General features: G+C 40.7%; 1 protein-coding gene across 4 annotated transcripts in view; it reads right to left on the bottom strand.

The window, feature by feature from the left end:
* Positions 1-10133: 10133 nt before the first annotated feature.
* Positions 10134-16434, bottom strand: part of MET (MET proto-oncogene, receptor tyrosine kinase) — a 96530-nt gene continuing 90229 nt past the window's right edge. For all 4 annotated transcript variants that reach the window (XM_083698920.1, XM_083698917.1, XM_083698919.1 and 1 more), the window contains exons 19-21: positions 13637-13802; positions 12328-12464; positions 10134-12229 (exon numbers count right to left, since the gene is read on the bottom strand). In XM_083698920.1, coding sequence (XP_083555046.1) covers positions 12019-12229; positions 12328-12464; positions 13637-13802 — 514 coding nt within the window. In that variant the 3' untranslated portion in view covers positions 10134-12018. The remainder of the gene's footprint in view (positions 12230-12327; positions 12465-13636; positions 13803-16434) is intronic.

The raw sequence follows: 16434 nt of genomic DNA, 5'->3' as shown, positions 1-16434 counted from the left end.
CAGGCTGTGCAGAAAAAGCATTTTGGTTCCTGAACTTCATTCTGATTGTGTAGATAAAATATAACTGATAGAATTCTACAGGATGTGGTATTAGTGTGTGAAAACAGTCCAGATCCAATGATTCGCAGGCATGCACCTTCAGTTGGTGGAGATGTCAGGCACCATTCTGGAACCCAGGCATCTTTGCTTTGTTGCAAGTGGCTGGTAGCCAGGTGTAAAATGCACCTGGTGCATGGTTAATTTTGAACACTGTCCTCAAGGGATGAGGAGAGTCTCCCCCAGGAGTCATTTGTTCTTACACCACACCTTTTTGGCAGGAAAACGAAATCTGCCTCTTCATACACACACGCTACATTTTCTGTGATATCTGGGTTTAGCTGATAAGATGGACACAGATTTTAAACTGGCAATTCTTTTCGTTTCTGTTTTTAAAAAGTTAACCAACACCCTCCCTTAAACCTTCAGTGCCAATCCATGGGCATTTTCAGTTTTCCATACACTTAAATCTCTTAATCCGCAATCCTAACCCCACTAATCAGGGAGCAAGTCCCATTGAATTGAATAGGGCTTACTTCTGAGTAGACATAGTTTTGTTACGATACTAGTTTCTCTTATATTAGCAGCATAATTTATGGCCACTAAAGAGGGAAACATGAGAGATGTGTTCACTCATGTGGAGTTAAATATAGGGTTGTAAAGCAGCCAGTATTTCACTTGTCTGGTCAATAAGACTATGTTTGCCAAATAATCAGTATCTGGGTATGAAAAGCCGTAGAATTCCAGACGTAAACTTTGTGTTGACCTGCTAGCTTTGGTAGCCCACCAACCAGGTAGGATCTCACTCTTTTTTAAAATAAAAGGTTGCCAACCCTACTTGATTACAAAGTGCATCTTACTCTCTAGACTGAGTTGCTATATCAATTAACTTTGGGTCAGTTGGAAAACTTGCAATAAGTTGAAGGTTGCTTCACACATAATTTTTTTCTTAATTTCTATGTAGGAACATTATGTGCACCACAAGGAAGCTACAGTGGTCAGCAAAACAAGAACACTTCTGATATGTAACTCATTGTACAATTTTTCTATTAAATGTGTGATGACTATATATAATGACTATATTCAGAGTCATTATGTCTCTGAATACCAGTTGCTGGGGAACCAAGTGGAGCATTCACAGGCCAGTGTTTCCCAGTTGTCGGTGTTTATACTACTTTTTTTTTTGGATTTGCCTTGAGAGAGTCTTTAAACCTCTTTTGTGTGACCACCAGCATTATGCCGACAACTGGGAAACACTGGCCTGCGAGCACTACAATTGGAGAACAGCCTTTACTAAAGGTGTCATGAGCTTTGAAGATGTGCTAACTCAAGACTGTGGAAGGACGTGTGGATCCAGAATTGGCCTCCACAGTCACTTACGGACTCACTGTTAAAACTGTGTTCATGGAAGACAATCTTAACTCGGCTACGAGTGATCGCCAAAGAAGCAGCAGCAGCAGCAGCAGCAGGGGAGCCCTGGCGAGGGGTGTGTGTGTTGTCTTCATGTCCTGGTTGCGAACTTCTCACAGGCATCTGCCCACTGTGAGAACAGGATGCAGAAGTAGATGGGTCTTTGGCTTTATTCTTAATGTACTTAAGGCAACACACAACTAAGCTATTTTGTGTGTGTCATTTTTGTTTTACGAGCTACTTTGGCTCATGCCCTAAATCAATAAATCTGAATATAGCAGAGTTTTGTTTATCCCATCTCAAAAGGGGTAGACAACTGTAAAGGTTGCAGAAGCCTGCTAAATGATCAGAGAAATTCAAAAGGGGAAAGGTCTATCAACAGCTATTGGCTGTTGGTAACTAAGGAAAACCTAGGTTCAGAGTTATTGCCTGTGTAACGCCAGTTGCTGGCAGGACAAATAAAGGGAGTGGACTCTTGCCTTCTTTCCTTGGTTCCAAGACTTCATGAAGGGGTTGGCTGTCCACTGCTGATACAGCTTTTCTTATGACACAGATGCAAAGTAGCACTATTCAGCCTGCAAGACTGTTTCACTGCATCATGGTGTATGTATTTGATAGAAATCAGTCCCGAGAAGAGAAAGACTGCAACTTGTCTCAGGAAATAAGTTTCTGGCATTTTGAGGAAGATACTTTCTATAGGCATCTGTAGAAATGTATAGGCCTCTGATCTGATCCAGATGGTCTGTTCTTCATCATGACATCATGAATTCATCATGACACACACCACAAAATACTACATAGCAATTCCTAATGTTGAGTTTAAAACTGCAGGTAACCACGGTTATCAGTTAGAACTCAATGTTTGGATGCTACAGCTGATATGAATTAGGTTTGAATTTTGGCATCATAGCTTCTGCCTTGCATGCAGAAGATCTGAAGTTCAACACCCACGATCTTTGGGAAAGACCCTGCCTGAAATTTTGGAGACAGCCACATGGACCGATGGCTTTCTGTGTTCCACTGTGTTTTTCAGATTGTGCAAACAGAATAAGGTCTGTCTACCAGGTAAGCTCAACAAGGAGTCACACAGCATCTTCATCTCAGCAGATCAGTGGCTTGTGAATCAGTATCAGAAACTGTTGGAGAACTATGTGGTAGTTCTAGAGATTCAGGCTGTGAATTATAGATTAAGCGCCTCATGTTCTACTGACAGCTATTTCATGTTGGATGCCCTGATCATTTACTGGTGTGCACTATTGATTATCCTCCTTTAAAGAGGGCAATGGAGGAGGGTGATTGTGAAACTGCTGCAAATTTCTGATGATGAGAACTCCTTTTTGTTTTCATTAGTGGATTAGTTCAGTGCTAATGCAAGTATTGCCATTGTATTTCAGATCATACACTTTATCAAAGTGGCATTTTGCATCCTACAGAAAATATAAATTTGCTAAAAATATAAAAAGGAAAATGACATTCTATAGAATGTAGCCCAGCTGACCACCGAAACCCTTTCTGAATCCTCCTACTCGTGAGTTACATTTTAGTGTGGGGGTTATGAAGAAAAGATGCGTATTCTCACCATAGCTCATCAACCTGCTGCAGATACCTTGGAAATGGTGTCTCCAGATATATTTATTATCATTTATAGGTGTTGACCCAGACATTTTTGGTGAAAACTCTTTTGGAAAGAACCACTGTCCATGTGATTGGACCATATATTTTCTCCCAACGGCAAGACAGTTGCTCACCTAAGTGACTTTACATGGCTGAGGGAGCATCTACAAAACCACTGACAATAAATATGTGTATTTTGAGCATATAATGCAAATTCTGTCCCGACTGCATTGGCGGCCAGTTAGTTTCTAGGCCCAATTCAAAGTGCTGGTTTTGTTCTAAAAAGCCTTAAATGGCTTAGGACCGTAGTACCTAAAGGACCTCTTTCCATATGAACTGACCCAAACCCTGTGATTATGATTGGAGGCCCTTCTTCATGTGCCTCCTCCACTAACAGTTTGGAGGATGGCAACACAAGAATGGGCCTTTTCTGCAGTAGTTCCCTATCTGCAGAATGCTGTCACCAGGGAGGCTTGCCTGTCTCCTTCATTATGTAAATTTAGGCACCAGGCAAAGACATTTCTCCCAGGCCTTTGGCTAATTGGAATAATCTATGGCTTTTTAAATTGAGGGATTTTTATTGGTTTCGTTTGTTACTGTGTTATGTATTTATATTTGTTACTGTGTTATGTATTTATATATATATAGTAAACCTCCCTGTGATCCTCAGGTGAAGGGTGACATAGAAAGTTCTAAAATAAATAAAAACAAACAAAAATAAATCACTTTGAGTTAAGGTAGCCAAAATGTAGTGAGCATTAAATTCCAAGTGCTTAGTTCTTGCAGTACAATCTGTGAGCCAAGAGATGCTTAATTTTGGGTGGATTATGCCCAATAATAAAGAAAAAGGAGAACGCAATGATGTTTCTGTCTTGTTTTCTTGGCAAAATAGTTGGTTAAAAAAACACACACAAAAACTTTTGTTGTGTGATTGTGGTCTTCCCTAACTCAAGAGTTCTCAACGGAATGCGAGTGAATTGAAAGAGGACTGCCATAAACCAATTATAGCAATGGCAAGAATGGAGACATTTGCTCACAAGAGCAGCTTAGGACAAAAGCCAGTGCCAAGTGGAAAGGTCAAATGATGCTTACTTTGCTTCTGCCAGCTTTAGCAGCCAGACAAAGGAATCAAATGAATACTAAAAGAAATCGCCAAAGCCATGCTCCATGTTTTAGTTGTGTTAAGGTTCTGTGCCTGATCTAGTTACGAGCAAAAGCTGCCTATCTTTTAAGTATAATTAGATGGAAACAGCAGCATGTCCAACAACCAACTGAAAGACCAACAGGTTTTGTTTTCCTCAACAAAGATTTTATAATACATATAAACTCATTCAGCTGCTACAAATAGATTCCTGATGATTTCCACATTTGGTTGTCACCATCTCTGGGACTTTGGGCTGTGATCTTCAAATGGTAAACATGTCTTCTGAATGCAGCCACACAATGGAGAGGCTAGGCTAGAAACTACTTTTCTTACATGCTAGCTTTTCATGGGCAGTGACTTTCAACATGGGACTCGTCAGATGTTTTGGACGACAATTCCCATAATCCCTGGCTGTTGTACTCAGAACTAAGATCTGTTGAATGCAATGGTGCTTCTACCCAGCTAAGTATGTAGAGTTTAGTTTAGTTCCTGTTGAAATCTATGGGACTTGCATCAGGACTTGTACCATACAAGCTAAATTGTAATAAGTTAGTTGGGACCTCGCCCACAATATCTAAGACTGCATCTTCTACAGATTTGTCTGCAACACTTTAAATCACTGCAGTACTGTCAAAACACCAGAGGATATCCCCAGATGAAACGCCAACCAACCAATTGTCCCAAGGAGGAGAGACTATACAAATAAGGTGAGCAGAAGCAGATTTCTAATCTCAAAGGCAATAGCACTCCTTACCTGCCACTAAAGTTGCAAACCTATGCAGTGTTCTTGGCTGCCCCACTGAACTGTCTTAAGGAAAACAGGATCAGATTGCAGCTGGCACAGGAAAACCGCAGCTGCAGAGACACATTAGAGTATGGGGGTTTAGCTGTGCCTTTTTCAGCTTTATGTAAAGGTAAAGGGACCCCTGATCATTAGGTCCAGTTGTTGCCGACTCTGGGGTTGCGGCACTCATCTCGCTTTATTGGCTGAGGGAGCCGGTGTACAGCTTCCAGGTCATGTGGCCAGCATGACTAAGCCGCTTCTGGCGACCCAGAGCAGCACACGGAAACACCGTTTACTTTCACCCTGGAGCGGTACCTATTTATCTACTTGCACTTTGACATGCTTTCGAACTGCTAGGTTGGCAGGAGCAGGGACCAAGCAACAGGAGCTCACCCCGTCGCGGGGATTCGAACCGCCGACCTTCTGATCGGTAAGTCCTAGGCTCTGTGGTGCCACCTGCTTTATGTACCTATGTGGAAACCAGATCCATGGGCCAATACAATAAATTTTGCTTCATTTTCCTTCCTTTCTCAGCAGAGTGGCCGTTTCCCATTCCCTTCCTAGCATGGTTCATCTATAGCTTGTCTCAGTTTAGAAAAAAAACTGCTTTGAGTCCAGCATGTAGGAAGACCGGGATAGGGGCTAGTGTGGCAAAAGAGGAAATAAAACTGCACATTTCCTTTGGGGGCACACCAGCTGTGCAGACCCATTGTCTGATCTTTTTATAATCCTTTACACATGCTATGTAGACTTCACAGAAACACCTGCTGATGTGCTGTTAATGGAAGGGATTTTAAAAATCTAACACAAATTGGTTGTAGTCACCATATCCCAACCCCTCTTCCTATTTTATGTGGTTGCAAATTAAATATCAAATATATATTTGGAAGCAGAGGCTGAAGTTGGGAGCCAATTTGTGATAGATGCTGTACATTCAGTAGAGGGCATCAGATACTCTAGATGGCACTGTTGGTTTTATTTTCACCTCTGCCTCATCCCTGAAGGAAACCAGTTTTTGAAGCTTTTAATTAGTTTCCTTTTGAAAACAAACATGCTGTTTCAACAGAGGGTCAGTGTACATTGTTCTAGGCTCCGTCTTTTATGTTTATAGCCATGTAATCAATATGTTGGAAGAGTAATTAATTTTTAACTTCAATCCAATTGCAGATCAAATGCCACTGGAGTTACTGGGCGGAAACGCGATTTCTTTTGAAGCAATGATAGCACCACCGCAACACTTATTCACTGAGGGAAGGGGAAAATAGCTTTCTGGTGGTTGCCAGGGTTATTATAGGTGACCTTGTGCTGTGAAACACCAGTGTTGATAAACTAATGGTGTGGCTGTAATTAAAGGATACTGCAGTGGAGTCATTTAAAATAGACATATTGCTGGTTGAATTGTACAATAGTGAGGTTTCTTTCCTTTGGCAAAAGTGCTATAGCTTTGCTATTCTAATCCTACTTTTCAGATCTGTTATAGCATCCGTTTCCTAGAATTATGTTTATAAAAGCTTTTGAGTTCCTCATTTTCTCACCTCTCCCACCCTTTCCCTTTATTCTAAAGCCATCTGACATATTGTACGTTGGCACAAAGATGTATTTATTGCTTTCTTTCCCGGGTAAAATAGACACAAGTTCAATTGGGATATGGTGGCGCCCCTGTTTCTGTTTCTTCTATCCAGAAAAGTGGCCTTTTAAACCTGTCTATCCCTTTCACAACTTACACAAGTAACATTTAATTTGTACATGGGTATCTATGTCTTGCTTAGCATGTATCTTCAGAATATCGTATGCCTATAAGGTGTAAATTTTAGAGGAGTCTGTCCTCCTTTCACATTAGTTGCTGCTGACACTTCACTAAGAAAAGCTGCAGTTTACGCAACATTCACACCCAATTTGATTTTTTTTTTTAAATTAAAACCTCACATTATCTGTACCTGCAGATCAAACCGTTGAGTGACGTATGGTCCTGAAATATTCTTTAATTCCACATTCCTCTTCTTAATACCTACAGTGGCATCAGAGGTATCAACCATTTTGGTAAATGGATACCGGTAATTCCCTGTTGGTAAAGACAGAGCAGATAACCTTGTAAAAGCAAGTGCCCTCTGGGGATCCCATCTCCCAAGACAGTGATTGGGGACCATGAAAGAGAGAATGCAACAGCCTTCTAATTTTTATTTTATTTATATATAGCTCTTCTCTCCCCTGGCTTCTTTCCCAGCTACGCTACCTTGCTACTTATATGGGGAGCAAGCTGACCTATAGGCATGGACTGCCTAAGCAGTATGTAGGCGTCATCACCTTTCACACTGCAAGGAGTGTTTGGTTTGCCTGTGGAACACCCAATTTCAGATGCCTGTTTGAACATGAAACACAGGGTACGTGGCAAGTCGCCACTTTGCAGCCCAACCCTTTGATCAGGAAGATAATTTTAAAAGCACATTATACCCTATACTGAAAACACTATCAGGAAGTAGTCTGAACATGTATATAAAAAAGGAATGCGTTCACTGGCTGAAGCACACGTACGTTTGGATTTGCATGTGCATATCAGCACACTGCAACCACCTGTTTCCCGCTACGTTTTAATGGAAAAGCATTTTAAAAATTAGTAAAAGGAGGGCAGGAACGAAGATATTGGAGATATTCTTCAGAGGTCCAGACTATGGGGAGCCTGGAAAAATTAATAATTAACAATTTGGACTGTAATTTGGTTGTTTTTAAAAATTTTAGTTTATTGTTTTTAATTGGATTATGATCTGGATATGTTGATTGCCTGTTTTTATTGGAAAATCAATAAAAATGATTTTTTAAAAAAATTAGTAAAAGGAGGGAGTGTGTTATTAGCAGAGGTACTTTTAGAATTACAGAAAAATCCAGAACTGCATGCCCAAAGTTAGTTTGTTCAAATTGCATTGCCTCGTGGATATAAAGTGTCTGAACACACCTTGCTACATCCTTTCCTCTGAAGAAGAAGAAGAAGAAGAAGAAGAAGAAGAAGAAGAAGAAGAAGAGGAGGAGTTTGGATTTGATATCCCGCCTTTCACTCCCTTTAAGGAGTCTCAAAGCGGCTAACATTCTCCTTTCCCTTTCTCCCCCACAACAAACACTCTGTGAGGTGAGTGGGGCTGAGAGACTTCAAAGAAGTGTGACTGGCCCAAGGTCACCCAGCAGCTGCATGTGGAGGAGCGGAGACACGAACCTGGTTCCCCAGATTACGAGACTACCGCTCTTAACCACTACACCACACTGGCTCTCTCTTTGCTGGAATAACAACACATATGTACATGTGCCAAGTCAGATGCCATTTTGTGATTAGGTGCTGAGGAATAACCACCTGTATCTGTTTCTACACTGCAGGAAATTCTGTTATTCGCATAACAGGATATGCTCCATTTCTGCTTACAAGTTCGTGGTAAATTACCATGAGGGAACCCCTTCAGATGTTGATCCCATCACCCTTGGCTGTTGGCCATGCTAGTTGACACTGAGCACAACAACATATGGAGGCTCACAGGTTCCTCACCTCTGTCCCAGACCGAAACTATCAGTGTAATTAATTCCTAACAATGGAGGGGGATTTCCACTTGCATTCCATTCTGCATATGCTGAACAACTGTAAAACTATGTTCTGGGGGGTGGGGGGGCAGGATGTGTGTGCAGTACAAGCAGCCACACTTGAAACTTTGGAATTGTTGTTCTTTAGTCATTTAGTCGTGTCCGACTCTTCGTGACCCCATGGACCAGAGCACGCCAGGCACTCCTGTCTTCCCCTGCCTCCCCCAGTCTGGTCAAACTCATGCTGGTAGCTTCAAGAACATTGTCCAAGCATCTCGTCCTCTGTCATCCCCTTCTCCTTGTGCCCTCCATCTTTCCCAACATCAGGGTCTTTTCCAGGGAGTCTTCTCTTCTCCTGAGGTGGCCAAAGTATTGGAGCCTCAGCTTCAGGATCTGTCCTTCCAGTGAGCACTCAGGGCTGATTTCCTTTGGAATGGATAGGTTTGATCTTCTTGCAGTCCATGGGACTCTCAAGTCTCCTCCAGCACCATAATTCAAAAGCATAAATTCTTTGGTGATCAGCCTTCTTTATGGTCCAGCTCTCACTTCCATACATCACTACTAGGAAAACCATAGCTTTAACTATACGGACCTTTGTTGGCAAGGTGAATAAGGTAGTCTAAATATCTAACTGTAAATCTTCTCATGTAACTGCACCAACAAGACCACAATCCTATAGCAATTTACCCAGGATTGTGCTCCACTGACCTCAATGGCACCTACTTCTAAACAGACATGTAAATCAGCAATGCTTTGAAATACCAACACTGAATTAATCTCTTCTCACTGTCAAGTATACAGCACGCACGCCCTTTCAATGTAAACCGTCACTCAGTCCTGTCAATATTAAGACGGTATTTTTTAATTGAATTAAATTAACACACTCGAAGATCAATTGTTAAAGCTGCCAAGAATGGTGATTTCTTAGGCAGTAGTCAATGCTTGCACTTCGGTGACGTGAGTTCTGTACGCTATTGAAAGGCTTGACGGCCTTTGCTGTTCACAGTCTACAACAGGATTCCACTTCATGTGCTGTTTTCTGATTGGTGAAAAGGAAAGGTGTTTAGCTGCGAGAGATTAATGTATCATCTTATACTAATAAGCAAATATGCTCAACGATGGGATATCAGCTTCGCCCAAGGAATGACGGATAGCAGCAACAACCGGGGTAAAGGCAGTGCTCAAAACTCCCCAATGTTCTAGGTGCACTTTGCGACAGGGAATTTCATAAACACGAGCAGTTTCTGACCTTTGGGCATAGTACTGCATCTAAGATTTCAGATTAAAATTGCCATTGTTACTCAGAAGTAAATCCTAACCAAGGTCAAAGAGGCTTCCTCCCAAGTAAAACGTGCATGGATTGGGGACCTGAAAACTTTCTTTTCTTTTAAACCCAACATTGAATCGGGTTCTTAAGTTGTCCGTTTCTTTTTAGTCTCAAATTGCAAGGCACCCACTTCCTCTGTCCAGGGTATGGGGTGGGAACCATTCCACATCCCCTCTATAGCCCTACTGATTCCAAGGCTAGGCAGGACAAAAGCCACTCTCATTTTAACAGCTATATGCATACTTAAAACAAACAGCCAGCATACAAACTTCTAGGTTTATTTTAAGTTTGCTAGGTCCATCACAATTATAAAGGCAAGTACCATCCATCTTTTGGCAAGTATACTGTATGAATGTACAAACATCAAATCCCTACAAGAATCACATATTATTTACAGGTGTCCCAGACACAACTTTAATTTCTCCTCATAAATAGTCTAACTGTTACATTCCCCATCTCCCTGCATTCCTCAAAGCAAGTGTACACAGGTTTAGAATGACTGTGCTAAGCCTTGGCATCACGATTTTCCTTACCCCCTTAGGATCTTCCTTTTCTTCTTTTTGCCTGCAGCAGAAGTTTCAGTGTTAAGGCAGTTCACAATTAACATTGCTCTCAGCGCGCATGAAATATTTGTTGCTGGAATGGAAGTGGCAATTTAATACAATCCAGTATTATCAGCAAGTAGTTTGCTTACCCACTCCAACTTCATCATAAATCTTTCAGTGTAGCATTCTCTTTTCAAGAACAATAAATCTCCCTTATAATTGGATTCTTTATAAGCATCGCCTCCTTAAAGGTCTTAGAACAGGGTTGTTGTTGTTTTTAATTCCAGCAATGGGGATTTTAACACTTGGGGTGGATGTGGCATGCAGTCAACTCCTGGCCTTTACAGTTGTTGGTTTTTTTACAGAATAAAGTTTTTAACCTCTATACAACTTATGAATGAAAAGCTGGTAACATATTTTTAAGTGTTCACAGTGCAAACCTTTATATATAGATTAATTAAAAATAAAACTTTTCAATATAAAAATAGAATGCTTTGAAAGGTTTTACACCAACAAAACTAGCTATCAATCCTACGTCAAACAGTCTATACAGTAGAATGCACTGAACTCCACAGGAACAGAAACGAAACATGATGCTCAAGAGTTAAGAGCAGTTTACAAAATTATTTAAATTACTGTTTTTAAAAACCTGCGTTTTTGGTCATTACTCTAAAGACATATATGGCATGTCACAATCCATATAATCAGTCAAATATATCAAGCAGTTATGGGCTATGTCAAAATCTATTTTCAGTTCTTTCTCAATGGCATGCCCAGCTTAGCAGCAGTTGCACACCTTTTGGTTCAAGTTTGGCTGATCTCTCCCCCCCCCCCTTTCCTTTGTTCGCGCTCTTCTCCTTTCTCCTGCTGCAAATCCTTTGATTAACACACAGCCATTGTTGCTAAAATTTAGAGTTACTACTCAGCTGATTTCTTAAGCCTCTGCAATGTTGGCCACAAATTTGTTTAACCTACTGGTTGCAGACACTTCTAAGTTTTAAACTTGGTTGCAGAATGGGAATGCCAGTTGTTGCAATCTTTTTATCACATGATAATTTCAATTAGTATACGGTGTTCTTTTGCAAAAACAAGAATTGTGGTCCCTGGTCTATGTGATAAATGCCCATTTGGTCACTGTATGCCTTCAAAACAGCCAAATTGCTACAGCAGGCAAAACAAATCTTCAATAGAGATGAGATAACTGTTTGCAACCTTAGACAGCAAAAGACTGCTGACCAAGTGTTAGCTCATTTGTTAAGTGCCTGGAAGTCTGAGTTACTGATGAATCTATGAATTCATCTGCTGTACATGATGTGATTTATAGCAGCAGCTAGATTGCTCACAGATGAATGATAGCTGGCATTAGATTAGGTGTTGCAATAGGACTGTTGGTGCTACGGTTGTCCATCACACTTGAAAATTCTTATCTGGACAACACAGAAATCCATAGCTTTCAGCAACATGAAATTGTCTCCTCAAAGTAGTGCAATTTGTACAACACAAACAAACACAGTGCCTTCACAGAAACCAACAGACAAAAAAAGTCATTGGCCACGATTTATGGTTTCCCACCCTATGATGGTAAAAACGTGCTTGGTCATGTGTTTGCTTCCCTGTCTATGTTGTCTTGCGATGACAAAAGAGATGGATAAGGTGCAACACATTTCACATTGACGTAGGTGGCATTCACGTGAACGTAATGCTCTCCAATGAAAGTAGAGAAGATCATTGATATATCTGAAACTAGCTCGGAGAAGTCTGGCCGCAGTTCAGGCTTTGGATGCCAACATTTTAGCATGACTTCATACCTGCAGTTGAAAGACAAGGAAAGTGAATTATCCTCTATAGAGCATTATCCCTAAAACTTGGCAATATGTGTATAAGGTTTTATAAACCATTTCCTTACAGTGGATCTGGGCAATATTCAGGCTGCAAGAGCCTTCTTCCTTGTAGCAAGTAGATAGTGATGTCAAAAGAGTTGACGTCAGGGTAGGGCGGTGCTCCTCTTGTCATCAGCTCCCACAGTAATACTCCAAAGGACCACTAACAAAAAAACAAAGAAGAGCTTGGGTCTTTCTATAGCACACACACAAATTTTACTATGGGCTTAACCTTCAAAAAATCAAACCAGCCATTACAAACCTGGTACTCTCCAGAAGTTTTGGACTGGAGGGCACCACTTTGGCAATGGCTGAATTAAATTTTGTGCTGTAAACAATAGAGAGAACCAAGAGTTAAGAACATTAATGATGTACACCAGCCTTCCCCTAACCTAGGGTCCTTCAGATGTCCAGGGCTACAGCCACTGGCCTCCAAAATATCTGGAGGATACCTTGTTGGGGAAGCTGGTCTTCACACTGGTTAGTCAGTTCTACGTGCTGCAACCTACGTTAGGAGAAAATTCTTAGAAGTTTTAAAATATTAAATTGTCTTGAGAGCATTTACACCAACAAAACTAGTCGAGAATATATGGCAAAGTACAGCAGGTCAAATGGAAATCTGAATCTTGACAGGACAGCCCTTCACTATTGGTAAAGGGTATCTACTTGGAACTAGAACCAATTACCATCTTGCATAGTCAAAGGGCATGCTGGCTGAGGAAAGAGGCGATCTGGGCTGGGCAACACTGAATGATGTCATGTCTACCATAAGGGAACTTCTACCCAGAACAGAGTAACATTTCAAGTGAAGAGAGGGACTCCAAGAAAGCAACACACACAGTTTGGAATCCACAACACTTCTCAACAAGGTCCGATGATGAAAAAGGCTGGGACAAGTCCCTCTACTGTTTATGGAGCTCACAAACAGAAAAACAGAATTTTAAGATGTGGGAGGTGGGAAATGGATCTGGTTAGATTAAGTTGACCAACCCTCAGAGATTGGCTAATGTGCTCAAGTTTGTCACAGGTTTCTTCCAAATTGGTTTGCTTATGACTGAGGGTGTGACCAGCAAGACAGGCAGGGTCCTAAAATTTTGCCAACCACGGCTGTCATGTCTAAAATTCTGTGGTTTGAGGATGTGTGCCCAAAAGCAAAAAAGAGAAAACCAGTCAGATTTATTCCTCAAGCTAAAAGTGCTGAATCTTAGTTCTGATTTAGGATTGCAAGCTTTTTGCATTAATCTACCATGTCGTTCTTTTCCTTTAATATTTCCAGGAATGCTTTGAAATGTTGAAAGTCAGCAAGAGCTACATAAATAATTATAGACATATTACCACATCTGACTTTGTAGTGAACTTCTGAGTCTGCAAACTTTCTAAAGCCATCCATTTTACTGGCAGTTTGGCTCCTGTTTTATTGTGTACGCTGTAGTACTCTTTATCATAGACATCTCTAGCAAGGCCAAAATCAGCAACTTTGACAGTGAATTTTTCATCCAACCTAGAGAAATGATAAATACCATTATCTGGAAACGAAACGACACAATGCCTTTGAGGACATAGCTTTGGAAGGCTATGTTGAATATTTCAACAAATAATAAACAGGCAAACAACAGCAATATCTGTTTAATAAACATGCTTATAATACCATTAAAATGATGACACTTCCTTAACAACTAAGATGCAGTGATCTGGTATTTGGAGATGATGAACACCAGTGCCCACAACATCTATTATGTAGTGTGTCTTTCGATAAACATAGCTTCCACATAAACACCATTAAAGTGAATGGACACCGTCATTGTGGATAAGCACACCTGTAAGCTTAGGGCAATGCCTGCTCATTTCAGCATGGCTTGCACCATGGAAATTCCTAGTAGCTGCTGAACTATTGGGCTATTTTTCATTCTCAGTATTTTACATTCTATCTAAAATATTGATATAGGGCAGAACAAATCTATAATTGTTTAGGTGTGAGGGAAAGCTCCTATCAAAAAGACTGTCCACCCTGCTCTGTACATGTGGGCTGAGTTGAAGGAGAAAGCTAAGGATTAAACTCTATACAAATACAGAGGGGAGTCCCTAAGGTGGTTGGGTGGTGCCTTGCACGTCTCCTGCCTAGCATCTTACTCTGATTTCCTTTGGGCCACATCAATGAGGCCAAGAGTCTTGCTATCTGGGTAGCCCAGGTCCTCCATACACACTGCCCAAGCTTGCGCCCCAGAGAGGTCATTTCAGTGCTGCTAACACAGCAAAAACAATACAGGAGACAGAAGCTTTGAGTTACCAGTCTCTGCAACCACAGCAGGTGCTGTGATTCTCCAGCAGTTTGACTTTGACCCCTGGAGGAACACTCCTATGTCTCTTGAGACCGATGGAAAAAATGCTGAGTATGCATGATGATCCAAATCACACAACCGTATCACCACATGCCAGTCATGGCTAGTATAATGTATTTCTGGTTGGCAGGAAAGTTACAGCCAATCCCCGACCACAGGCACTTTCACTAGTTCTCCGCTAAGTAATTTTTTCCCCTTTTATATTTGGCAACTGAAGCTGCAAAGCAGACTTGAATGGCCTTGGATGACTTGAATGTTTTCTCCCCTTTCGTATCTTAGAAGAAACTCATCAAAATGAAAAACTGCTAAGTGAAATAAGCCAGTGGGCTAACAAATCTGCAAGTTGAATAGTAAAAACGGAGCTGCTTTACTGACGTGCTTAATACTTAAATAACACTAATCTACAAAGGGACAGTCACATTTTTATGCTAACTGAACTCAAACACCACATGTCTTGAGAGTGAACTTTTAATTAATGTGGTTAAGCTCATTAATTCATAATGTTGGCACTGCATCAGTATTAATAATGCTGACAGCTATTGTACCAATCTTTCATTGAATGAACTAAACTGTCTGGTCACTCAGACGCTAATAAGATTCTTTGCATAATTTTTGTTAGGTATAAAAATTCTTGCATAGCAGAGGTCAAAGCAAAGCCACGTACAGAAAGACCCTCTGTACAGAACTTTGGTTTATTTTCTTTCTGTAACTCAGCCGTGCTTATTTCAGTGCAGTAACATAGGGAAGATGTGCATTTGATGAGTAACTTTAGCAACTGCATAATGAAACTAAAAGAGGAAAATTGTAGTTCTCTAAAACAAATTTTGCAGGTAATTTGTCACCTATCATGGTGACATCAAGCCACAATTGCTTTTGAATCAGTTAATTCACCTGCAAGCACTCCAAAGGCAACAGCTCACAATGTTGTGTACAAGCAAACATGTTAAAAATGGTGCTGTGCTATGGCAAAAAAGTTCCTTCATTGGTACACAGTGAAGGAACTGTGTACCTAAGCTCCTTTGTACTAGGCTCATTGGAGAGCTTGTATGTGCAAACATCTCTAAGTCAAATGGACCAGCAGCAATAAAATCTGACAAAGGTGTCTTTCTTTTTTAAAAAATGTGTTCACAGAAGAAAAGCATGAATACATTTTTGTTGTTGAAGGAGGGACGCCTCAAATGTTTGAGTAGAAGACCCTAGTACATTATTTCATTTGGTAACGTGAGTATTTATTTACACTGCACCTTCTGGATTTATGTTGAAAGCAGCCTTTTTGAATCTATGTCACTGAAGGCAACTGTTTAGTCAAAATGTGCCTGGCAATTAACATTGTCTACAACAGGTTACACATGACAATTGATTTTACAGCTTGTTGACCGTAGGTTGTGAGCCCTCAAATTTTCTCATGCCCTTCAATGCATTGTATGTTATATGGGTATACAAAAGTTGACTCACTGAGGCTTGGGAGATGAATAATATTTATAATAGATTTTGAAATTTTATTCATTTCATTTTTCAAGCAGAAACTGTTTTATTTTGGTTGAAGTGTATGAATAACATTTACAGTTTGTCGTGTCCAATTCAGCCAGGAGCATGGAAGCAAAGGATTTCAAAGGTAAGCCTTGGCATTTTTAGGAAGAGAGAATGATCTCTTAAGTAGAAACATTTCAGTGGAATAATTCTGCCCAGAAAAATGCTTTTAAGGCTGCGAACCTATGCACACTTCCCTAGAAGCAACACAGAATGCATTGTGACTTGCCTCAGAGTTAATACACACAGGATTGTGCTGCACAA

The sequence above is a fragment of the Podarcis gaigeae genome (genome assembly GCF_964106915.1).
Source record: "Podarcis gaigeae genome assembly, chromosome: 10".
NCBI classification, from domain to species: Eukaryota; Metazoa; Chordata; class Lepidosauria; order Squamata; family Lacertidae; genus Podarcis; species Podarcis gaigeae.
Note: the sequence above shows the minus strand (reverse complement) of the source record. Positions and strands in the feature narration are given on the sequence as shown.